This window comes from Ixodes scapularis, unplaced genomic scaffold, assembly GCF_016920785.2.
Source record: "Ixodes scapularis isolate PalLabHiFi unplaced genomic scaffold, ASM1692078v2 PGA_scaffold1__304_contigs__length_218370807, whole genome shotgun sequence".
Taxonomy (NCBI): domain Eukaryota; kingdom Metazoa; phylum Arthropoda; class Arachnida; order Ixodida; family Ixodidae; genus Ixodes; species Ixodes scapularis.
The window spans coordinates 113,369,823-113,390,384 of record NW_024609846.1 but is presented as its reverse complement, the minus strand read 5'-3'; the positions used below and the strand labels follow the sequence as shown (position 1 = coordinate 113,390,384).

The 20,562-nt window shown below is 47.0% G+C and overlaps 1 protein-coding gene across 1 annotated transcript in view; it reads right to left on the bottom strand.

Moving 5' to 3' along the window:
- LOC8033624 (exosome component 10) overlaps window positions 1-20,562 on the bottom strand; it is a 55,408-nt gene that overhangs the window by 20,436 nt on the left and 14,410 nt on the right. The window contains exons 7-14 of the mRNA XM_029968100.3: window positions 20,281-20,394; window positions 12,478-12,621; window positions 8,576-8,766; window positions 7,721-7,877; window positions 5,009-5,157; window positions 4,703-4,753; window positions 4,370-4,484; window positions 2,284-2,407 (exon numbers count right to left, since the gene is read on the bottom strand). Of these exons, the coding sequence (XP_029823960.3) occupies window positions 2,284-2,407; window positions 4,370-4,484; window positions 4,703-4,753; window positions 5,009-5,157; window positions 7,721-7,877; window positions 8,576-8,766; window positions 12,478-12,621; window positions 20,281-20,394 (1,045 nt within the window). The remainder of the gene's footprint in view (window positions 1-2,283; window positions 2,408-4,369; window positions 4,485-4,702; window positions 4,754-5,008; window positions 5,158-7,720; window positions 7,878-8,575; window positions 8,767-12,477; window positions 12,622-20,280; window positions 20,395-20,562) is intronic.

The window sequence follows — 20,562 nt, the reverse complement described above, 5'->3', positions numbered from 1 at the left end:
AACGTCATCAGGATTTTTAGATTTCTCACGTCAAGCTGTACTGCTTTGCACCAGTGCTCTTGTGTCGAGCTTCATATCTTCGCACTGGTGCGTGCATCAAGCTTCACAGCTTCTGCTTTGCGCTGGAATACTCATAGAAATGACTAATGAAGCAGAGCACTTTGGCTAGCTCAAGGGGCTTGGAAATTTAGCTCACTACTACAGTTCAACCCTCTTTGGTTATGATTAGGGTCTGTTCAAATGAGGACAGTCATCGAGTGTCATGTCTATATTTTGTCTTCAATTAAGTTTTAATATGAGGTAGCAAAACATATCCACACAATGAAACAGACCTTGCTTTTGCAAGATACTCCCTTGTTTTTGTGCTAAAAAATTGCGTCTGAAAGGAGGTCGAAACGGCTTTCCTGACTGCGCGTGCACGCAACTTTGAGGGCCCCAGGAATAACAAATACAATGTACAACTCACGCAAACTGATCTACTAGAGTTAAATTACACTATTTTGTTTGAGTTTATATTTAAAGAGGAAAAAAAAATGAAAGCCGTTTACAACTCCCCGCACCGCCGGATTAGAGCGCAGCTCTTGGGGAGGGGGGGAGTGTACTGAGGGGAGGGTATGCCCCTCCTCCGGATCCGTACCCTCTCCTCCTGTCCTCCTCATCTCCTGTTCCCTCCTCTCCTCCCCCTCATCCCTCCTCCCACCCTTTTCCCTTCTCCTCCTCCCCGCGCATTGCATCATGGCACGTTTCCCATAATACAACGTGTGACATGCGGTCACGTGACGTCATATGACCCTCGTGCGGTCACGTGACCCTCATGACGTCACGAGTCTCGCGTGTTGCATTATAGGAAATTTTCCACAATGCACCGCGCAGTTACGCCGACGTCAACGGCAACGCTGACGCCGCTCAAGCCGGAAACGGGCGCCTCAGAGCTGCGCTCTAAAAATTTGACGAACTTAGCTTCTTGAGCAACTCTATCATTTTGAGGCGTTTTTCGGTGAATCTTTAAGGTGTATTAAAATTATGTTTTCGAGCTGAGACGTTCTGGTGCAAATTATTTTGTGCACTTTCCAAAACAATATTTGACATTCTAACATAAAACATTGATTTCTAATAAGCCAAAAAAAATTGCAAACGACCAAGTGTGCGGCAAATGACAGCGGTAGCTGGTACATTGTGAAAAGGCATGTTGAGAGATTTTCCTTCAGCCAGCATGCTGTACAATGTTTGCAATGGGTGCTTTGCTTTCAGTGGAATTGATGTAGGAGACATGTGTGGGGAGATGTGTGCTTTGATGGAATGACTGTGCGAAGTGTTGCATGCATTCAAGAAGGACACAGAGACATGCTTTCTTTTTCTGTAGCACTCTTTTAGAGCGGGGGTGCCTGTAACCACACCGGCGGTGGAAGAAGCGAAAGTATCTATGCGAGTTGTTCTGTAAAGGCGCGGAGAGTACACGAGTACGGAACCTGGGAGGCGGCAATGGGGAGGCGAGGGAGCGTGTCCACACAGCACGACAACGTTGGTATTTCTAAACAGTGGCTGCCAAAGGGGGAGAGGGAGGAGAGGAGAAGGGCAAGCGTATGTCGCCGGAGCAAGAACTGTGGCGGCTTACAGGGGGTAAGGAAGGGGGAAGCGAGAGAGCCTTTGTGAAGAACGACGGGGAGAGGGAGAGCAGTGCCTCTGCTGTGGAGTGGAGTTCTGCGTTCGTAAATGGGCATTTTTTTGCCGGGAAGGGGACTAACAGCTACTGCTGTAAAAGTTACATTCATATTTAAATTGATAGTAGTTCTGAAATTTCCAGTCATGTTTGCCATTCCAATGCAACAATCAATTGAAATGAATTTCCACATATTTGCTACCATCCCTGGCCCTTGAATGAGTGCCAAATAAATCACTTTACAACTTTCTCTCATAGTCCCAACACATCCTACATTAGCCGTTTTTATTGGCATTGCTTCTGTTTGTTACTGACATTGCTTACAATAGTGCTGAAATTATATATTTATTTTCAAGCTCATTCTATTATACCCTTTCATACTTAGCACACAATAGCCTAAATATGACTGACACAAGAGTGTGGCTTCATCTGCATCTTATTTACCAAGAGCGCATGCAAATCAAAGGCTCAATCAGCTCAATCAAGACAAAGGCTTGAGCCAAAAAGCTTTGGAAACATTCTACTCTAAATATGAAACTGAGTATATAGTTTCTTCTCTTGCTACCACACAACCCCCAATAGTGTTGATGCTACAACTTAAACAAACAAACCAACTGGCTCACCCAGCAGCGTGGGCAAGGAGAGGGCAGCGTCCTGGTGATGGAGCCGATCGTGGATGCCGTGCAAGACACTGTCCAGGTCAATGTCCGTTTGGGTGGGCTCGAAAGGCACGTCCAAAGCTTCATTCTGCATCACATAGGGTCCACAAACAAAAGCAAATTAGATCCTGCAAATGTTTCTATGACATTGATCTGTCCTTAAAATGAATGCTTCCCTTGTTAATTAAGGGCAAGTTGCAAGTTCTTTTTGCAAAAATGGCCACAACCTAAAATGTTAAATATCAGTAAAAAAAAAAAAAGTAAAAAAAATAAGCACCATGATTGTTGGAGTTGCGCCTTGCACGAAACCCGGGAATGGGCACTGCCCTGTGCCCAAAAAGTGCAGCTTAGCCGCATCACACATGACAAGTTCAGCCCTCTTGCATCGGCCTTGGCAATATTGCAAAGCATGGGAGAAGGAAAAAAAAGCAGGAGTAAAGGTTCTTTTCAGCGTTGTTTGACGATGTATGTGCCATCACTGAGCGTGGCTCATTGATGAGCCCCCGGATGTCCAGCAGTTCTGCTTGCACCTCTGACCTTGCCGGCAGACGACCAAACTACTCGGACGTTAGTGGAGATTCAGAATAATTTAATACAATAAAATAGAGGCTGTCAATTAAAGGGACACTCACACCCTCCAAAATATTTTGTTTATGATTTGCCAGGCAATCTATTATGGAGTCAGAAGACCCCCAATCAATATTTTGCTACAGCGTAACATATATCTTCAATAAAGTAAAAAAACGCAACTGCTAGACACCAAAACTGGACTGGGGAGGAAGAAGAAATATAGAGGAAGGGGAAAGTTACCGGAAGTCACGTGGCTGTGCTACTTTTCTTTTTCAATCAACGTATTTGCAGCTTTTTAGAACCCACAAATGGGTATCATATTTTTTGTTTATTTTTAGTATTGAGTGTCTGCCTTAGTATTTAGTATTGAGTGTCCGAGTATTGAACCCGGGCCAGGCGGATTTTTTTGGTCGCGCATCAGTCACCTAGCTGTGTTTGGAGATTTGTGTTAGTCCTTTGTCCCTCTTGTTCCCCTTCTCCAGGGATTGTTTTCATCATTCTTGTCCAGCTCGCTTGCACCTTTGCATTTCATTGCATTATAATACAGTCCTCTTCTCCTTTTATTATTTCCACTAGATGAATAGGACTTAAACCAACACGCTCATCACGAATATTATTTTATGATGCTTTTTCATTCCCCTATGCTGTGTTTTTAAACGGGTATGCATTGCCCCAGGGGTAATCGGGGGTGCATCAGTTGTTTTCAGAAATGGCAACAGTGTAGGTGTTATACTCTCGTTGACAAACTATTTAACTCAGTGAACTCGTAAGACACTTATTTGTTGACATAGCATCATTTGGTGATACAAATTTAACAAGACCAAAATTGGGATATATACTTTGAAGTCGGAAGTTGTATTTTCCTAAAGAAGTACCAGAATACTTTAAGTAAAGTACAAGTATATATACTCAGAAAATAATGAAATAAGTTTACTCTGGCCTTAACACAACAACAAAAAATAACAACACAAACGTTTCGCCACCTATCCAGGTGGCATCATCACATGAACTGGCCCGGTGGTGGGGAGAGTCAGAACCAGTCGACTCTAACCCAACAAGCCCCCGTAAACGTCTAGTAGGGGGCCCCGGTTTGTGTGGCACGCCTTGGGGTCACGGCAGATAAACCATGATTCCACAAACTTCCTCGGGCCCCAATGTGGCTCACGAGCCAAGGTCGCCGCATTGTACAAACCTCCTTGAACTTCCTCGGGCCCCAACGCTGCTCACAAGCTTAAGTCGTTGGGCTGGAGCTCCGTACGAAGCTCTAGCCCAATGACTTTCATGACGTCATCAGGGCACAGATTCAAGCGGGGGACTTATAATGGAAAAAGTGTACCGAGGTCCACCGTCAAAAACTGCGAAAAACAGGGCGCGATTTCCTCGTGGATGCCCGGTGCTTTTCGAGTGAAAACACACTAGTTTTACCCGTGCAACCTTACAGAAGGGGTCTCAAAACCTGCCTTCTACCAGGGATTCTCACCTTCTGGTTGAGTGGAGTGTCCCTGGCCTTGAGAATGATAGAATGAAGTTCATTCAGGTTCTGTCTAACCAGAGGGGGGCATGGGTTACAGCACGCTATGATGCCTTGCTGCTCCCTAGACCACAAAGAAAGAAAACAACACCTTAGAAACCATGACACAATGTCGTATGGCTGTCTGTAAAGACATAAACATATTTTTAGCATATTTTTTTTAAAGTCGAAGCTACGTAATACTTGAGCACACGACAGCTGAACTTCCAGGATACTCAGCTGCTCTGCTCAGAGCTTCACCCATATTAAGCAACCGCCCTCGATCTGGTGTGAAAAACTCACCTCGGCAGGATCTCCGAAATCTGCAGAATCATGTGGTTTGGCAGCACATACCTAGAAAAAAAAAATCACTTTGACATAAAGCTAGGGAAAGGGCAGGCTATTGAGGCTGCCTTCTCTAGCGGTGTGAATTTCTCTTGTACAAAAGTTCTTTTGCACAATAAAACTCTTAATAATAATAATAAAAAAAAAAAACAGCTTTTAAACACAGCACTTTGTCATTTCTAGATCCTTTATGTTAATCTACACTAGCTCCTTTCTGTACGATTGATTGGCCCCAACCAAAAAGCCACAAAACGTCCAGCATACCCCGTGCTCTCATCCTCCAGGCGCGATATGCGGTCCCTCCACGAGTACAGGTGCCGCAGGGCGTACAGCTGCTTGCTGTTGAAGGCCTTCTTGCTCTTGCGGTACAGCTCCAGGTAGCTGTCCTCCGTGTACAGTGGCTTTTCATACCGCTGCGGAAAGAAAAAATGCCAGTCTTCCTTGCTCAAACAATTCCGATTAGAGTTATGGTTCCTGATAGGATGAAAATGGCAGGAAGGTTGTTCAATTGTCCCGCCTCCAGTGCGAGTTGCCTACCTTCGAAAACACTTCAGCGTCTCATGAGAATGTGCACAATCTCACTGAAGGCAGAACATCTAAAGGAGATACTCCGTTCTTTTCATCTTGTCAGTAACCATAGAATCCCACACTCCTGCAAGCAGCCAGCCAGGCAACACTTGAACAGAAGCGTTTGGTAGCACTACGTGGCTATGATGGCCACTCTCGTAACCAAGATGCCCAAGTGCATTTGTTCACCCAATCAAGAAAAGCGTATGCATATAATGTGTGAAGAAGCGTATGAAATGGTTCAAGGCCCACTCACGGCATTCTCCCAAGCATGAAAACGGTGCGACGAAGATGGCAACGAGAGGAGTTTGTGAAGCACAGCTCTGACTTTTAGCTGAATGCTGTTTAGATCCATGTCGTTCACTGTACCAACTGGGGTACGAGTTTTTTTTAATTTTACTTTTGGCAAAGAATAATATTTGAGAAAATATAAATCTAACGGCGATATGTTTACTATGTGGAAGGGTTAAAAAAAAAGTCCAGCCAATTTAACAGGGATGTTATATACACTTTGTCCTTTCTTTTTTTTCCTGTGGACACTTACATATGCAGTCCTTTTAAACAGTGCCACTAATGTTAACACACTTCTTCAAGCAGTGAGTAATATATTTTGCCTTACACTCCCAAAAATTGTTTCGTCGGTCATTCATGTGCGACAAAGATGATCCTTCTCATTGGGGCCTTGAGTGTCAATATGGTCCAAGCTCCACCTCTTTATCCTGATCTGGTACTAAGCTGCTTTTTAGCTTTTCCACAAAAGCAAGCTCCCATGCATGCATAAAAACCTACAAGGACGGAGATGATATCATCAAGGTGGTTCAGGAACACCTTGATAACCTGAGAAATTCTATGAGTGTTATAAAAAATAGATTTATCACCTGAAGAAATGCATCAACATTTTTTAAAAGTACTGAATAAGTAAACTTACAAATGAGGAGCAAATGACCAGGTTAGCATTACACTTCCATGACAATAAATGAACTTCCGGACCTCCCAGCATATTAGACAAATCTTTCATGATTTCAAAAGCCTGAAATTCTATGGAGGACATTAAAAACAAGTTAGTTTTGCTTTTCAAGCCTGCACTCTTTCATAAACAAAAATTTTACAAGCTAATTTAAAGTCAACAATCAAAAAAATATATCTATCTATATACATATTTTTTTTTGAACAAAAGAGGAGTTATAATGAGGCACATTTCCTCCATTCTGGTTGCTGTAGGTTGCACGACTTGGTAGCACAGACTTCTACCAAAAAAAAAGCTACTTGTTCAAACTGGTCGCTACGGTAGACACCACATCTTTTGAAAAACATTCCTACTCGCAGGTTATTGCGGATGCTGCAGTTTACGGTACAGCAGGACGATTGGCTATCATTCTTATCCCTTTTAAATGACCAAACTTCTAACCGGTGACATTTTAGTCTGTGTTGTTATATAAATAGTCACTGGCAACTAAAGGAATGCCAGGCGAGGCTTATTGCTTGCAGGTTCTTTTGTTCGTGATCCATTCTTTAGCGATGTTATCAGCTAGTGTCGCAAACTCATTGGCTGTGGAGCAATTAAAAGACGCTTGGAACTCACCAAGCCCTGTGTTCCTTAAAGGGGCACTGACACATCAAAATTATAATTTTTTCATTATCCGAAACCATTAAAAACGATGCCAGGACATTAACCTCAAAATTCGAAATTTGGGAATTCAAAAGTAAAAAAACAATTTCCAAATGCCGAATTCGAAGTTCCCGCGCGATCCGCGCCGGTGCGTTGACGTCAAATATTGCGGAGCCCTGAGAGTCCACTTTCTTTCACGACTCCCTGCTGTTGCCATGGCGACCCAAAGCGAGGAGGGAACGAGCAAGCGCCGGCGGACCGGTTTTGAGCGGTGTCGCTTATTTTCCGTTGGAGGATACAAATCCAGGAGACGGCACCACAACGAACTCCGATTTTTGGTATTTCAAAAAGAAGGGCCGTAGTGCGTTCGCAACTGCGTTAAAAAACATGTTTTACGATTGTCGTTATTAAATGTTATAGAAATGTCGCCTACAAAGCTTCTAAATTTTATGATTCTTAATGTCACGAATCAAAAGAAGCGAGGAGGCGGGAGGCGGGAAAATCAAACAGCAAAAATAAAAAGGCGCGCGTGCGCGCAAGAAATTTTTTTTTCACGATGCGTTTTTTTTTGCGTGTCAATGACTGCAACTTGCATCGTTTTAGACAATAAAAAAAAGTACGACATTTGGGGTGTCAGTGAACTGTCAACGACTACAGCGTGTACAAAAAACATTTAAAAGCAAACAATTCACCCTGCATTTTTTGTGAACTTTAACTAAACGATTAAAACTGGGCAACCAACTTCGAAGCAAACTATAAACCTGCGAGCAAAGGAAATGCCCAAAGAAACGGCCACTGACCTTGAGGCAGACCTGCTTGCTGCGCTGGAACACGGAGTGGAGCAGGTTGTTGAGCTGGTTTCCCTTGGCCAGCAGGTCCCGCCTCATCAGGTCGTAGACGTGCAGCAAGTAGTGGGTATCCTCCCTCGCATACTTGATCATCTCCAGGGGCAGGGGCCTGGGCAGGACACAAAGATCGAGGAGCTCCTTCGAGAGTGCCAGCCCGACATTACCTGATGCCACCTTACACTGCGCCGAGACACCCGACGCGACGCCATGTGGCAATGTCGCACGACTTGACGCAACGCATGGTGGACGCGTGACGGGACGTTACGCCGCCGCTTGACACTCTATGTTACTAGATCTTACGACGGTGCTGATATTGTGATGCCACAAGACACGGCTTCTCATGTCGAGTCATGCAAGATTAAGATGCAACACCGTCATGCCTTGTAGCTTGGCATGGAGTGATGCGTCTCACATGACTAGTAGTGAATCTGTACCTACAAAAAAAAAACATTATTTTTTTCCTCTAGTTACTGACAGGGTGAGAACGGGGTGTCTCTTTGGAACGCCCGGCTTCCAGCACGCAGTCGTTGCCTTTTGCTGCGCTTTGGCCGAGCATGCATGCTTGAGGCTCATGAGAAGCCCAAACACCATCGAAGGTAGCAAGTGCACGCTGGAGGTGCGACAACTGAAATTCCTCCCTGCCGTTTCCTATCTGTCAGAGACTACAGAGCGTGACCACCCCAAAGATTAAACACAGTCGAAGATCTTCTCCGTTGCACGGTGGTACCCATGGGCGGACCCCCGACGGCAAAGATCCAATAGCGTCGGTGACGACCGGATACTGCCCCGATATTGGGAGAGGCTTGCCGTATGCGCCAGTCAGCCAGCTGGAACTTTTTGTCGGTGTCAAGGTGGCAGTAGTGGCGCAGCAGGAAGGCGAGGGACAGGTGTGCCATGCCCAGTACCCTGGCCGCTTGGCCTGTGTCGAACAGCCCCACCAGGTACAGGCCAAAGTCGCGCTGCAGCCACAGCACGTCCATGTCCGCCCCGTGCAGCACCTGAGTATGAGACGCTCTTTAGGTGGGGACCTAAACGAAGTCCTATTGCCACGCATCTGAGCGACCACTGCCGACAGCATGTCCACATGCCGGGCACCACAACTGGGAGAGAAAGAAATAAAGAAAAGTGTCTCGTTGCCGTGCCACCCGGGTGCGCACACTTTCTGCTCGGTACGTCTGCTCCAACCTCGACGGATGATGGCTCGAACACAGTGCCAAAAAACCTTCCCCTTCGACATGTTCATAAAATTGATCTTACCGTCAATGAGGAACAAAAATAAGGTAAATGATGAAGCTGTGTCCAAGCAACATCTATAGTGCAACAGCCAAGTTCTACCTAATGAAGTACACCCAGAAGACGACTTTATAAATGAGCGTGTCTCCCACAGAGAAGCGTGGGAAACCGGGCCTGCGACAAGATGCCGTTAGCCGCACATCAAGAAGCTATTTGGTGGCGCCGCTTGCAACCAAGGCGAGGAGAGGGCTTTATCTGGCTGCTGCGACGAACGTGGCGTCCATGCCTATATATATATCCTACACTCCGGTGACGGTGCATGGTCCAATCCAAGTCAGCCGCTTCCCTGTCACTAGAGGTAGAGGATTTCCGAGGACAGTCGAAAGGTGCTTCTCACCGACAGAAAAAACACTCGCGATACTGGCTTGCTGGTCACCATTCATTGTGTGGGGCAGGGGCTCTCGAGCTTTATCCATCTCAAGGAACACCTACCGTATTTGCACGAATATAACGCGACCACGAATATAACGCGAGGGCCGGTTTTGATGCCCTCAAAAAGAAAACAAAATATTATTACTATGTATTATAACGCGAACCAAGGCCGCGCCAATTTCTCGCACTCGGGGGCATGGCAGATGTGAAAAGTCAATGGAAATAGAAGAAATATCAGTTTATGTTTTGACTACACTCATCCTCACTGTTCAGGTCCTTCCGTTTACAATCCACTTGGCGACTACGCAGATAAGCAGCAGCACGGCACCTGCTTGTCTGGTGGTTCTCTTTTCTTGCGAGCTCCTCGGCAGCCCACAATCCAAACAAGGCACGAAGCAGAAGCACCAACACACAAACACCAGGGCCCGTTTTCTCGAATGCGAACCGTGGTTTAAAGTTAACTATTGTCCCTAGAAGGGGGAATTCCAGGTCACGTGACTAGGAGAGCAGGGGCGCCGAGGGAGAAGCAGTACCTAGAAGCGAAATGGCCGCGGCGTCGCGTAATGAGGGCTTGGTTCTGCTGAACATTCATTTCGATCTGGCTGTTATATTAATGACTCACCATCAACCTATTAGCACGTCAAGCAAAGCGATAGTTCAGAGGGACTACTAAACTAACCGACGGCAGCATTCCGCGAACGCATCACTCTTCAGCAGTCCTGGATCCAAGACATATGACGGTACATAAGCCTTGCAAGTGTTTTTATGGTGAGTAAAAAAAAACGTTTTGCGAACGAGTGTTGGTACATATTTATACTAAGACGTTTAATTAGATACACAATGCACGCCAACTCGTAAGCAGCGATTACTTTGCGGAGAAAGGGGGTTATCCTCAATAAAGTCTTCGTTCCGGGTGAACAGCTGAGACATTGTACTGTTTTTTTGTTCGCAGTGCGCCGACAGTATGCCGACAGCATCGAGGTTTCTACATATCCCCGATGGCCAATTTAACGGCTTCTCGTCACCGGTGGATCGGTTGGGCAAACAGTTGAGATCAGCAGGAATCACAGAAACGTGCATTGCAAGGAACACAAATGAGACTACAGCACCGGCGTTGCCAGACTGGAAGGCGCACGGGAAAGTTATGCGTTGTTTATGGCGAAACATATCGAAGGAAATGTTTCTTAAACTTTCGAATATTCCTCGACAAACTCTAGCATAGCAGCTAAAATTTCTTCGTACCATGTGAAGCAAATAAATTGGTCTTCAAGTACAACATTACTATATTTTGACTTAAAATACCATGCTAGATCGATGACAACCAGCGGAAAAAGATGATAAACAAAATGACTGGCTTGTTTCACCAATAGATGACGCATCTTATTGCCCAATCAAAAATAATTATTGTTGTTCTATATCCAGCCGTTTATTACAGTACCTAGGTACTTTTCCCTTCCTAGGCACCGTGGTTTACCAAAATGGGTTTACCATCGCTTCGAGAAAACCGGCCCAGATCACTCTGGAGCAGAAACTAAACAATGCGCAGGCAGAAAAAAGACTACTGAATCCGATACACGATCACACTTCTTGTTCTCGTCCCTCTTCATAAACAAATGCCTCATGTTCCACGATTGCGTAAACGCGGTTGGTGGTCTTGGCTTGGCTTGTGTTGACTCGGCCCGGCTTGGATTGGCTCGAAATGGCCAGTGCCCGCATTCCCGCATGACGCACAAGCGCCGAGTTTCTGCGGCGTGCGCGCGTTATACAAACACAAAAGCGATAAAAATGCTTTTTTATGTTTTCTATTCTCCCCTTCACGTGGCCCAATAGCTAATAAATTCCCTTCCACACCCCCACTGCTTTTCCCACCGGATATCTAGCATTGAGCCGGAAGGATGGCTTTCTCCTCTGGCTTTCTCCAGGCTCGCGCGCCTCGTGGCTGAACTCGATTCCGAATATAACGCGAGGAGCGTTTTGGAGCACGTAATTTCGAAGAAAAAAACTTGCGTTATATTCGTGCAAATACGGTATCTCTCTTGACCGATGGCCAAGGAACCCCTCTTGGTCTCGGCACTAATGCAATAAAGCAGTGTAGAAACCTACAGACCTTGTGAATGGTAATGCACATGCTAAGGAGTGTTCCACACATGTAGTTAGGCAGACGTAGGGGGCCACCATGTCAGGGAGCAATCAGGATGCGAGACAAGACCATACGCCCTTGAGGACGGTGCTCGCTCGTCCCTCTTGGATGATATGCCACCAGAACACCCTTCAAGAACAATCTCACTTAGGCATGTCCGCCCCTCTGGGGAGTCAACCGACTACCGTCAGCCACAGACCACGTCCATTCCCGCGAGCAACATTAGCCGGCCCGAAACAACGACCAGGAACTCTCGCCGGGAGAGGCTCTCCACGACTGACCTCGGCATTCTTTTCATGGCCCTCCCCCTTTCGGGATATGCCTATTGAGGCAGCGCCATTATCTCGGACTTTGTTTGCCTTCGGGAAAGCATGTTGGCAAAACACTCAATCGAAGTGTCTTTCACAGACTTACTCTGTTGCTGCTTGCTTCCCGTTCCCTTCCCTTCCCTTCCCTTCCTTTCCTTTCCCTTCCCTTCCCTTCCCCCTCCCCCAGAATCTACCCGCAGTCATCGGACAGACTCACCATAGCTGCAAATGTAGAGAGCTATGAAGTGGGTTTGACAAGGCATAACCTTTGGGTAGCAAAGAAGGCCACAATATGCACATGATGAAACAACTTCCGATTTCTGCACACACTGTTACAAACGCATTAAAATTTACTCTAACTGAATGCTGCTAAGTTTACTGTTTTGCCAATTGAGATTTACCCGCAGTCCCTACAACGATGTGGCCCAAAGATTGACATTAAAGGGCGTGCTAGGGTCTGCAAAGGAATGGACTAGAGAAATAGCCCTCTAGCAGATAAATGCAGCCATTAGGCCCACGGTGGCACTGAAAATAAAGTTCAGGCAGCATTTAAAGTGGCACGAAATGAGCAGGTTAGTGAGGCAGACACATCTTACCTTGATGATCTTGGGGTTGGCAAAGACTTCGTTGAGCAGATGCAACTCATGACGCAGGGCGAGGGTGTCCACCACATAGTCTGAGCTGCGGGTCGAGATCTGCATCAGGCAGGTGAAGCCCTGGAAGGTCCTGTAAGAATGGTGCTGTGCACACAACAGAAACCTGGCAGTCAGCACCATTACAATCTCTGGGACACATAAAAAAAACTGAAACAGAAACAGACGACACGTGTGGCACCATCTCTCAAAAGCAACAGCAAACAATAATTCCAATCTGCTCTCAACACTGCCTGCTGCTGAGAATTGCAAACATTTCATTCTCATCTTTTACAGAGCTAGCAAAGTCCTAAACTCAGTGATGTGATTGGCTTAAGCCAATTTGGAGCACCTTTCGGAGCAGCCAAAACAGTGTTTCGGAGCAGCAAATGTGGCTTTTGGAGCAGCCAAGACAGTGTTTTGGAGCAGCAAAAGTGGCTTTTAGAGCAGATATTCTTAGCAAAATAAAAATATTTGTTTTAGGTGCTGTACAGGCAAAGGGCACTTTGTGTTGTGTTCTGATGTGACGAACGAACTCGCTGCATGTGTTTTTACTGCTGAGACATCCCACAAGTGTACAGTGCCGTAGGCATTGCCAAGCAATTCCGAAAAACCGCTTGCCACCGTTTTACCGGTTCCCGACGTGCCAGATTTTCGTCAGAAGTAAGCAAACATAATACAATGCATTGCAAGCGTCCTGCTGGTGCCTCTGTCGTGCTATCATGTTTGCAGGCACGTGAGGGCAACTTCGGTAGGCTTGCAGTTGCGTGCGCTTCGTCGCACGAGCGGAGACAACGGCTGTTCGATCGAAACCAAAATCATGCCACTCTGCTCTGTCGCCAACAGATTCCCAAAATTCTACGCAAAATGTAAAGGCTGGTTCACACATCTGTGTTGGCTGCGTTCGCATGCAACGGAAACGACCGTAACAACAAAGTCACCGGGACAAGTGTTACAGCATGGCGAGCGATACAAGGGGTAGCTCCGCGAAGCAATCCACGAGTCACAGTTGTTTTGGTTGTTACAGTCGTTTCGCTTCCATACAAACGCAACTGTTGCAAATGTGTGAACCAGCCTTAACTGTCGAGCAGAGGACAAAAAACGGTCCAGCGGCACGTGCTTGCCATGTCGGCAAACAAGGTAGTACGAGCTAAACATACACACACCCACAAACACACACAAAAAAAAGAACCTGAGCACATCGACGCGCAAGACATCGCGAGCCACAGTCAAATTGTTCTTGGAGCGCTTTGTGCAATGACTGAACTTGAGACAAACAAGCGCGCTGTGCGGGTTCAGCGTGCAGGCATTGCCTTCCTTGCTTTAGCTCACTTCTCTTGAACAACTTCCTTTCACGGCAGATTTTTCAAGTAGCGGGGTACCTCTCGAAAGCAAGCCCACCGAGAGAAACCTAGGTAATTAATACTTCGACACAACAGTCTTTGAGTTAAAGAGGGATTTCTTTAGTAACGTATGATTAAAACAAGAAAAGGAACGTTGATGAACATGCGGCGGTACTTAGTTTCATTTTAGAAAGCGCCATATCTGCAGCTATGTGGGGAAGGCAAGATCTGACGTCGCGCGACCACAGTGACTGGAAGGCAGGGACCAAATATAGTTTTCTCACAACCGTTGCTTTCAGGAGCGAGTGCTTCAGCTCATAAAGTGACTCCTGCCGCACAAAAACGTGCCTTCGTTTCACAGCATGGTGGCATGGCTGGTACCCGGCACGCTAGCGTCGGACCGTCCGCACACACCCACGTCTATCGTTGAAAATATAAAAAAAAAAAAAAAAGACGCGAGACGAGACTTTACACGACGAGAACGCGAGACGGTAGGAAAACCATGCAAGACCGGATGGACAATTGATGCAGGGTGCTTTGTGTAGGGCGGCCGCTTGCACCACCTAGCTCACACATGCTCAATCACGGCACTCAGTTTAGTTTCGGTTTTGAAAGGCGACCGAAATTGGTTTTTTGGAGCAGGTTTGGCGCAGATTACCCATATTTCCGCAAAATGTAGCAGGATGTAGCAGGGTTAGCCCCTTAGCGAAGTTTGGCGCAGCAATCACATCACTGTAAACTACACCTTTGAGAAAACTTCCAGCTCAAGTGGTTCAGGTACTAGCCCTTACATCATTTTACAGCAGAAGGAATATTGGGAATGGTCTACATATTGTACATCCCACCTGCAAACCGAAGGCAACCGAATTGAACACAATAAGCTACAACAGTAGGAAGGGTGATACAATACATGTTATTGAATTGAATTAAAAAATTTTTATTAAAAGGGGGATGGCACTTTGGCTTAGGTAATGAAAGGAGCGTAATAAAAATTGTTGTCACTAGCAACGGACAATGCCCGCCTCGCGTGAAGATTCCCAGAGGGAAAGCAGAGTGTCATGGGCTCGATTGTCGTCACCAGAGGTGCTCCGTTCCTGCAGAGATGTGACATGAGGCTGGAGGTATTGATTCCTCAGGCAATGAAAGCCAGGACATAACCATAGCATGTGTTCGACGGTTGGCCAGCCCCCCGTCGTGCACGTCGAGCACGTGACTGTTCGGGTAGCTTTGGTTCCCTCTTGTGGTTCATCGTCCTCGCTGTCAACAGGGGTTTGATGTGTGCATCTCCAGTAGGTTCGCCATTTGGTGAGGATGTCCTCTGTGAGCGAGGCTCCCGCAAGTGTTTTATGGATCAGAATCTGGGCGCCACGCAGTAGTCGCTGCTGCAACGGGTAGTTGCTGACTGGTATTTGCTCCTTCAAAGTGTGTCTTCAGTCCTGCTTGGCCCCACTAATGCGGGTGGCCGAATCGGGGTCGTCTGTTGCAGGCACGATCTATGATTCCAGGACAGAGCGGTCGTCCTCGCTCGCCAACGTGTGCGGGGCTTCGTTGTCGATGCCGCCCGCGTGTCCCGGCACCTAGTCGACCCTCACCTCCACTCTGTGGTGCTCATAAAGCGTGAGGCTCGTGCTCTTGATACTGTGGATGAGTGTCCCAATCCGAGGGGTATTGCCAAGTCGGTTAATGGCTTCCCTGCTATGTGTGTGTGAATGACAACACGTTCACACACCTGCCATAGTCCCTGACGCGTCTCTTTGTGCACTGTGAGTACTGCACAAAAGATTGCGGAGTTCGAGCTGGTTTGAGCTTGGTTGGCAGTCATATTGGGGTACACATTTGCAGTTCCAAAGTGGTGAGGTTACTGCTAATTTGCTCCTTCGGGTGGTGGCGTCCCAGGCTGCATCTGTAAACACTGCATTTTTCATCTGATTGAGATGCCTGTGCCCTGCGCTCGGCCTGGTGGTCCTGGATTTTGCATTTCCTGGAGAGGAAGGACATCTCACCACGGTACCAGTAGTCGTGGAAGTTGGGGTGTGTCTGGAGGTGATGGGTACGGGACGAGAACGAGGAGTCCTCTCCCCGCCTCTGTGCTCTGCCGGCGTAGCAGTGGCCGTCGTTGCGTACCTCGATGAAGGCTTCGAGGGGTGGAAGATCGGAGTACCTATAGAGTTCTTCAATCCTGGTATGTCTTGGTAGGCTGGTCATGGCTCGCAAGCATTCAAAGTGTAGAACTTCTAACTGCTTGTAGTGTGTTCGGTTCAACGCAAAACACGCCGCTCCGTAACAGGCCTTGGATGTGATGGTAGCACAGCGTCTTGATGGTGCACGCGCCGGCCCTGCCGAAACGGTTGCCTATGTGGCAAATCAAGTGGAGTCGCTGGCGCCATGTTGTCTCGAGTTGTCGGATTCATTCTTTTGGTCTGTAAACCTGACTTAGTGGAACATCGAGGATCCTCACCCACCCTTCGGACGGCCGAGAAATGGGGTCTCCGGTCATGATGAGGTAGACCTTAGCTTGTTCGACGTCGTGACCACCCAAAATAAGGAAGCTGGTCTTTTCTTGGGATGGCTTCATGCTGGTGAAGGGTAGGTAGCGATCGACGGTGCCCAAAGCTCATTGCATGGTGTGCCCTTGGGGTCCACACAGAGTGTGATATCATCCGCACAGGATGTCAGGCTGAGGTGCGGGATCTTTCGTAGTTCTACCTCAAGTCCCCTCATCACTAGGTTAAAAAAGAACAGGTGACAAGATGGCGCCTCGCAATACTCCTCTGGCGTTCGGGAAGGTCTTGGGTTGTTTCAAGCCGGAACTGATTTCAAATGCACGGGCCGCTAGGAACAACCATGAAGTTGGCGATTGTTGTGCCGGCCCCGGCCCCCTCCAAAGCCGTCAACATCGCCAAGCGCACCCCCGTGTCAAAAGCCCTCTTTAGATCCACTGCCACCAGCATGCCAAGGGTCTTGAGTCGGCCCCGACGTCCACCTCCTACCAACCTGCGCAGAAGAAGGCTGTCCAGCGTGCACAAGCCAGAATGGAAGATGGTCTGGGCCGCATCGAAGAAGCCGGGAGTCTCCTCCTCGAGGTGGTAGGTGAGCCGAATCAACACCACGCGCTCAAGGAGCATGCAAAGTGTTGACATTAGCGAAATTGGTCGCAGGTTGCTGATGCTGTTCAGCTTCTTGCCCGGTTTCGGAATGCGGTAGACAACCAAATGTTTCCAGGCTGCCGCGATGTCACCGTTCCGCCAGATATCGTTCATCTCGCCCAGCAGCTTGAGCTTCTCCTGCTCGTTGAGATTGCAAAGCATTTTCTAAGTGATGCCGTCCTTGCCCGGGGCACTGTGCCTGTTGGCGTCTTCTAGGGCCATGGTAAGTTCCTGAATGGTAAAAGGAGCTTCGGGGCCTTGATCACTAGCCATTTGCCGTCGTTCGTAGAGGTTTGGGTCTGGCACAGTGGTAGGTTGCAGAAAGAACGCCTTGGCAGCGACTTCTTCAAGCTCTTCTGGTGTCAGGTCGGTAGCTAGTTGTATGTTGCGCGCAATGTTTGGAGTCTCACACTTACTAGACATCGCTTGACGGGTCTGCCATAATTTGTGAATGTTGGTGTGCTCGTCGAAAGTTTCGCAGCGCTTGTACCGCATCGAACAGGATAGCCGTTTGGCATACAGACGGGCCTGTGCTGCCTAGTTGCGTACCCGGAGGAGATCCCTGCATCGTCAACCGTTCGACAGGTGGATTTTTTGTAGACGCTCGTGTGCCTTCCATGGGTTGACCAGATGTTTGTCCGGGGTCGGGATTGTCTGGGCAACTTCTATGTGCCGCGTAGCCGCCTGTGCTGCCCAGTTGAGTCATTGTGTGGTTGGGACACCTTCTTCATATTCGGCCATCGGCTTCCGGAACGCGTCCCATTTGACTGCCTTGGTCTGACGCGAACGTGCAGTGCAGTTGCCCATGGCCAGCTCGAGCGAGATAGGGTAGTGGTCTGAACCCATGAGATCTGGCCTGCATCGCCATTCCATCACCAAATCCTCGTCCACCCAAGTTAGAACTGGGATGGTGTCTTGCTGGTCTGCTCTAAGGCTGCAGTGTGCTGGATAGTCTAGATCAGTGGCAAGCGTTAAGCAGGCTGCATATGCCGCTTCCTGGGTTCGTAAGCCCCTGGTGTTCATTTTTTGGTGGCCCCACTCTTGGTGTTGGGCGTTGAAATCACCTGTATGTAGAGCTCCAAATAAAGTAAACTCTCACTTGAGCGAACTTCAAGGGACCCGTGAAAGTCTACCAAATTGAATATATTCACTAGAACAGTGGTTCTCAACCATCGGTGTTTCGTGGACCCCTTGTGGATAGGCAGAGATGATGGAGAACCCCGTTCGCAGTGAAGGGAGGGGAAAGGTATGTAATAACGATTTAATCAATGGATATAACTAAGGGCTAATGTGCAGTAGACCTCTCATATCTACATACGCATGAGAAAACTCGCCCTAAAATTGAAATATTTCTTCTCGACCTGAAAAAAGACAACTTTTATTGCCGGGCTGGACTGATGAGGCAGGGTATCACGGACCCCTCGAATGCCTTCGCGGACTGCAAAGGGTCCACACCCCTATTTGAGAACCACTGCACTAGAACATGGAATAGCATAGGGCACAGCATACATACAGTCAAAAGTGCGAAATGCAATTTATGGAGTCATGTACATCGACATATACAAAGTGCATAGCAGTTACGTTGCTGCCTTTCTCATTTTGAAAAAAAATTTGTAATTTTCATTTGCACCGGCGCTCTTAAAGTGCATGACATAACAAAGCTGTCCAGAGAGTCTATGTTTTTTTACACTTCCTCTGGCACAGCTTGTTGCTGCGACGAAGCCATATCGCAACGGCATCATCCACTGGCTTGAAATATCCCATGCAGAGTCGTTTCCTAATGGGATTTAACGCAGTTTCTCCTTCAAGCTTCGACTTTTGCTTCACTATTGTTGACAACGTCGACAGTGGAATCCCATAGTTCTTTGCAACGTCCACTTGCCTTTGACTGTTGTCAAGACGCTGAAGGATTTTGAGCTTGTCTAATAGAGACAACCGCTTAAGTTTCATCGTACTCATTACGAAAATGGACGCATAAACTGCTGTCCTGCTGTTGTTACCCAAAACTAAGACGGCCAAACGGAACCGATGACAAAGAAAAAACAGAAAAAACCACGTGGTTCGTTCTCGTCTACCGCACCACCGCTTTGCTTAGGCGGTGCTATAAATACCAGTGATAATACGCCGCCGCTGCAGAGGCGGCGGCAGGGCGGCAGGCACTGGCTACGTCAGCACTACAGAGCACAAAACTTGGTTGAACTGAGTGCAGAAATAATCCTGGGTCCACCGATCAAGTTCGTTGAACTGAAATATTCGCTATTCCGAAATTCGTTTTTCATTTATGCATAGGAAAACAGCCATATTATTTTTTAAAGTTCATTATTCTGAAATATTTGTTAAACCAATGTTTGCTCAAGTGAGAGTTTACTGTCAAGTGCAAACTTGTCTTGAATAAGACCTTATATTTGCAAAATGACTTTCGCATTTAGAGTGTAACTGCAGATATTACCTAGAGTTAGCTAAAATCATGGTCCAAAATATTCAATTTTTTTTTTTTTTAATGCTTCAAATTTTAAGCTTGAACTGAGAATCTGGTCCTTGTGCATTCAAGCCACAAAAGCATTCTCAAAGGCTATTCATCTTGCGTTTTTGGCGTTTACGACCTGTCACCAAAAGCATCACATGGGCTGAACCAATGACAGAAAGTGTAACTTGGCAAAGAAACAACCATGCAAGACGAGGCACCAAGACCACTCAATAATCGTTGACCGAGCCTGGAGTACTGCTTCGCATTGGAGGATGAAACACATTTTAGAGCTCCATGAACTCGCAACACACCCAAATTATTTTTATAAAATAAGTGAGGAACATATTTCAGTTTTATGCAGCGGGGCAATTGCTGACTCCTTGAAGAGACAGACTTTGCGCCATTGAGAGATCATATAGCAGTTAGTATTTTGAGCAGCAGCAGCATTACGCTTTCAAATTGTCTGACACCCGCACCTAATCTGCAAGCCAAGAAGATGCATCTGTATCCAACACCTATTGACAGCACATTGAATCTACATCTGATCGCTATCTAGAGAATTATACTCTCCAATTTACACTGACATTTGTCAGTTTCACTACAAATTCACACATAACCTGTACACATTGTGGGGCTCTCTTTATATGAATGTCAACAAATAGGCTCGTTAGGTCTGTCGTAACTTTCAGCTGTCCGTAGAAAAGTAGAAGTCTTTAAAGAAACTAGCAGGAGAAAGGAATGGAACAATATTAAAAAAATTTGGACTGCCTGCTACGTAGAGCATCGAGAACAAGAACCAGAAAACACCCACCTCCAAATCGACGGCAATCTCCGTCTGCTTGCCCAGGTCGGTGCACATATGCTGCAGCTGTTCCAACGTTTCCACAAAAACATAGGGCGTCTCCTCCAGGGGTAATGGCACCATCTGCTAAGAACAACAACAAAGTAAGATGTGTCAACAGTCTACACAAAAAAAGCTTAAGACTGCGATAGTTCTTGCTGATAGTCACTGACAGAATGAGAATGGCAGGGAGCATCTTTTGAATGCCCCGCCCCCACCATGCGCTCCATGCCTTCTGCCATGCTTTGGCTG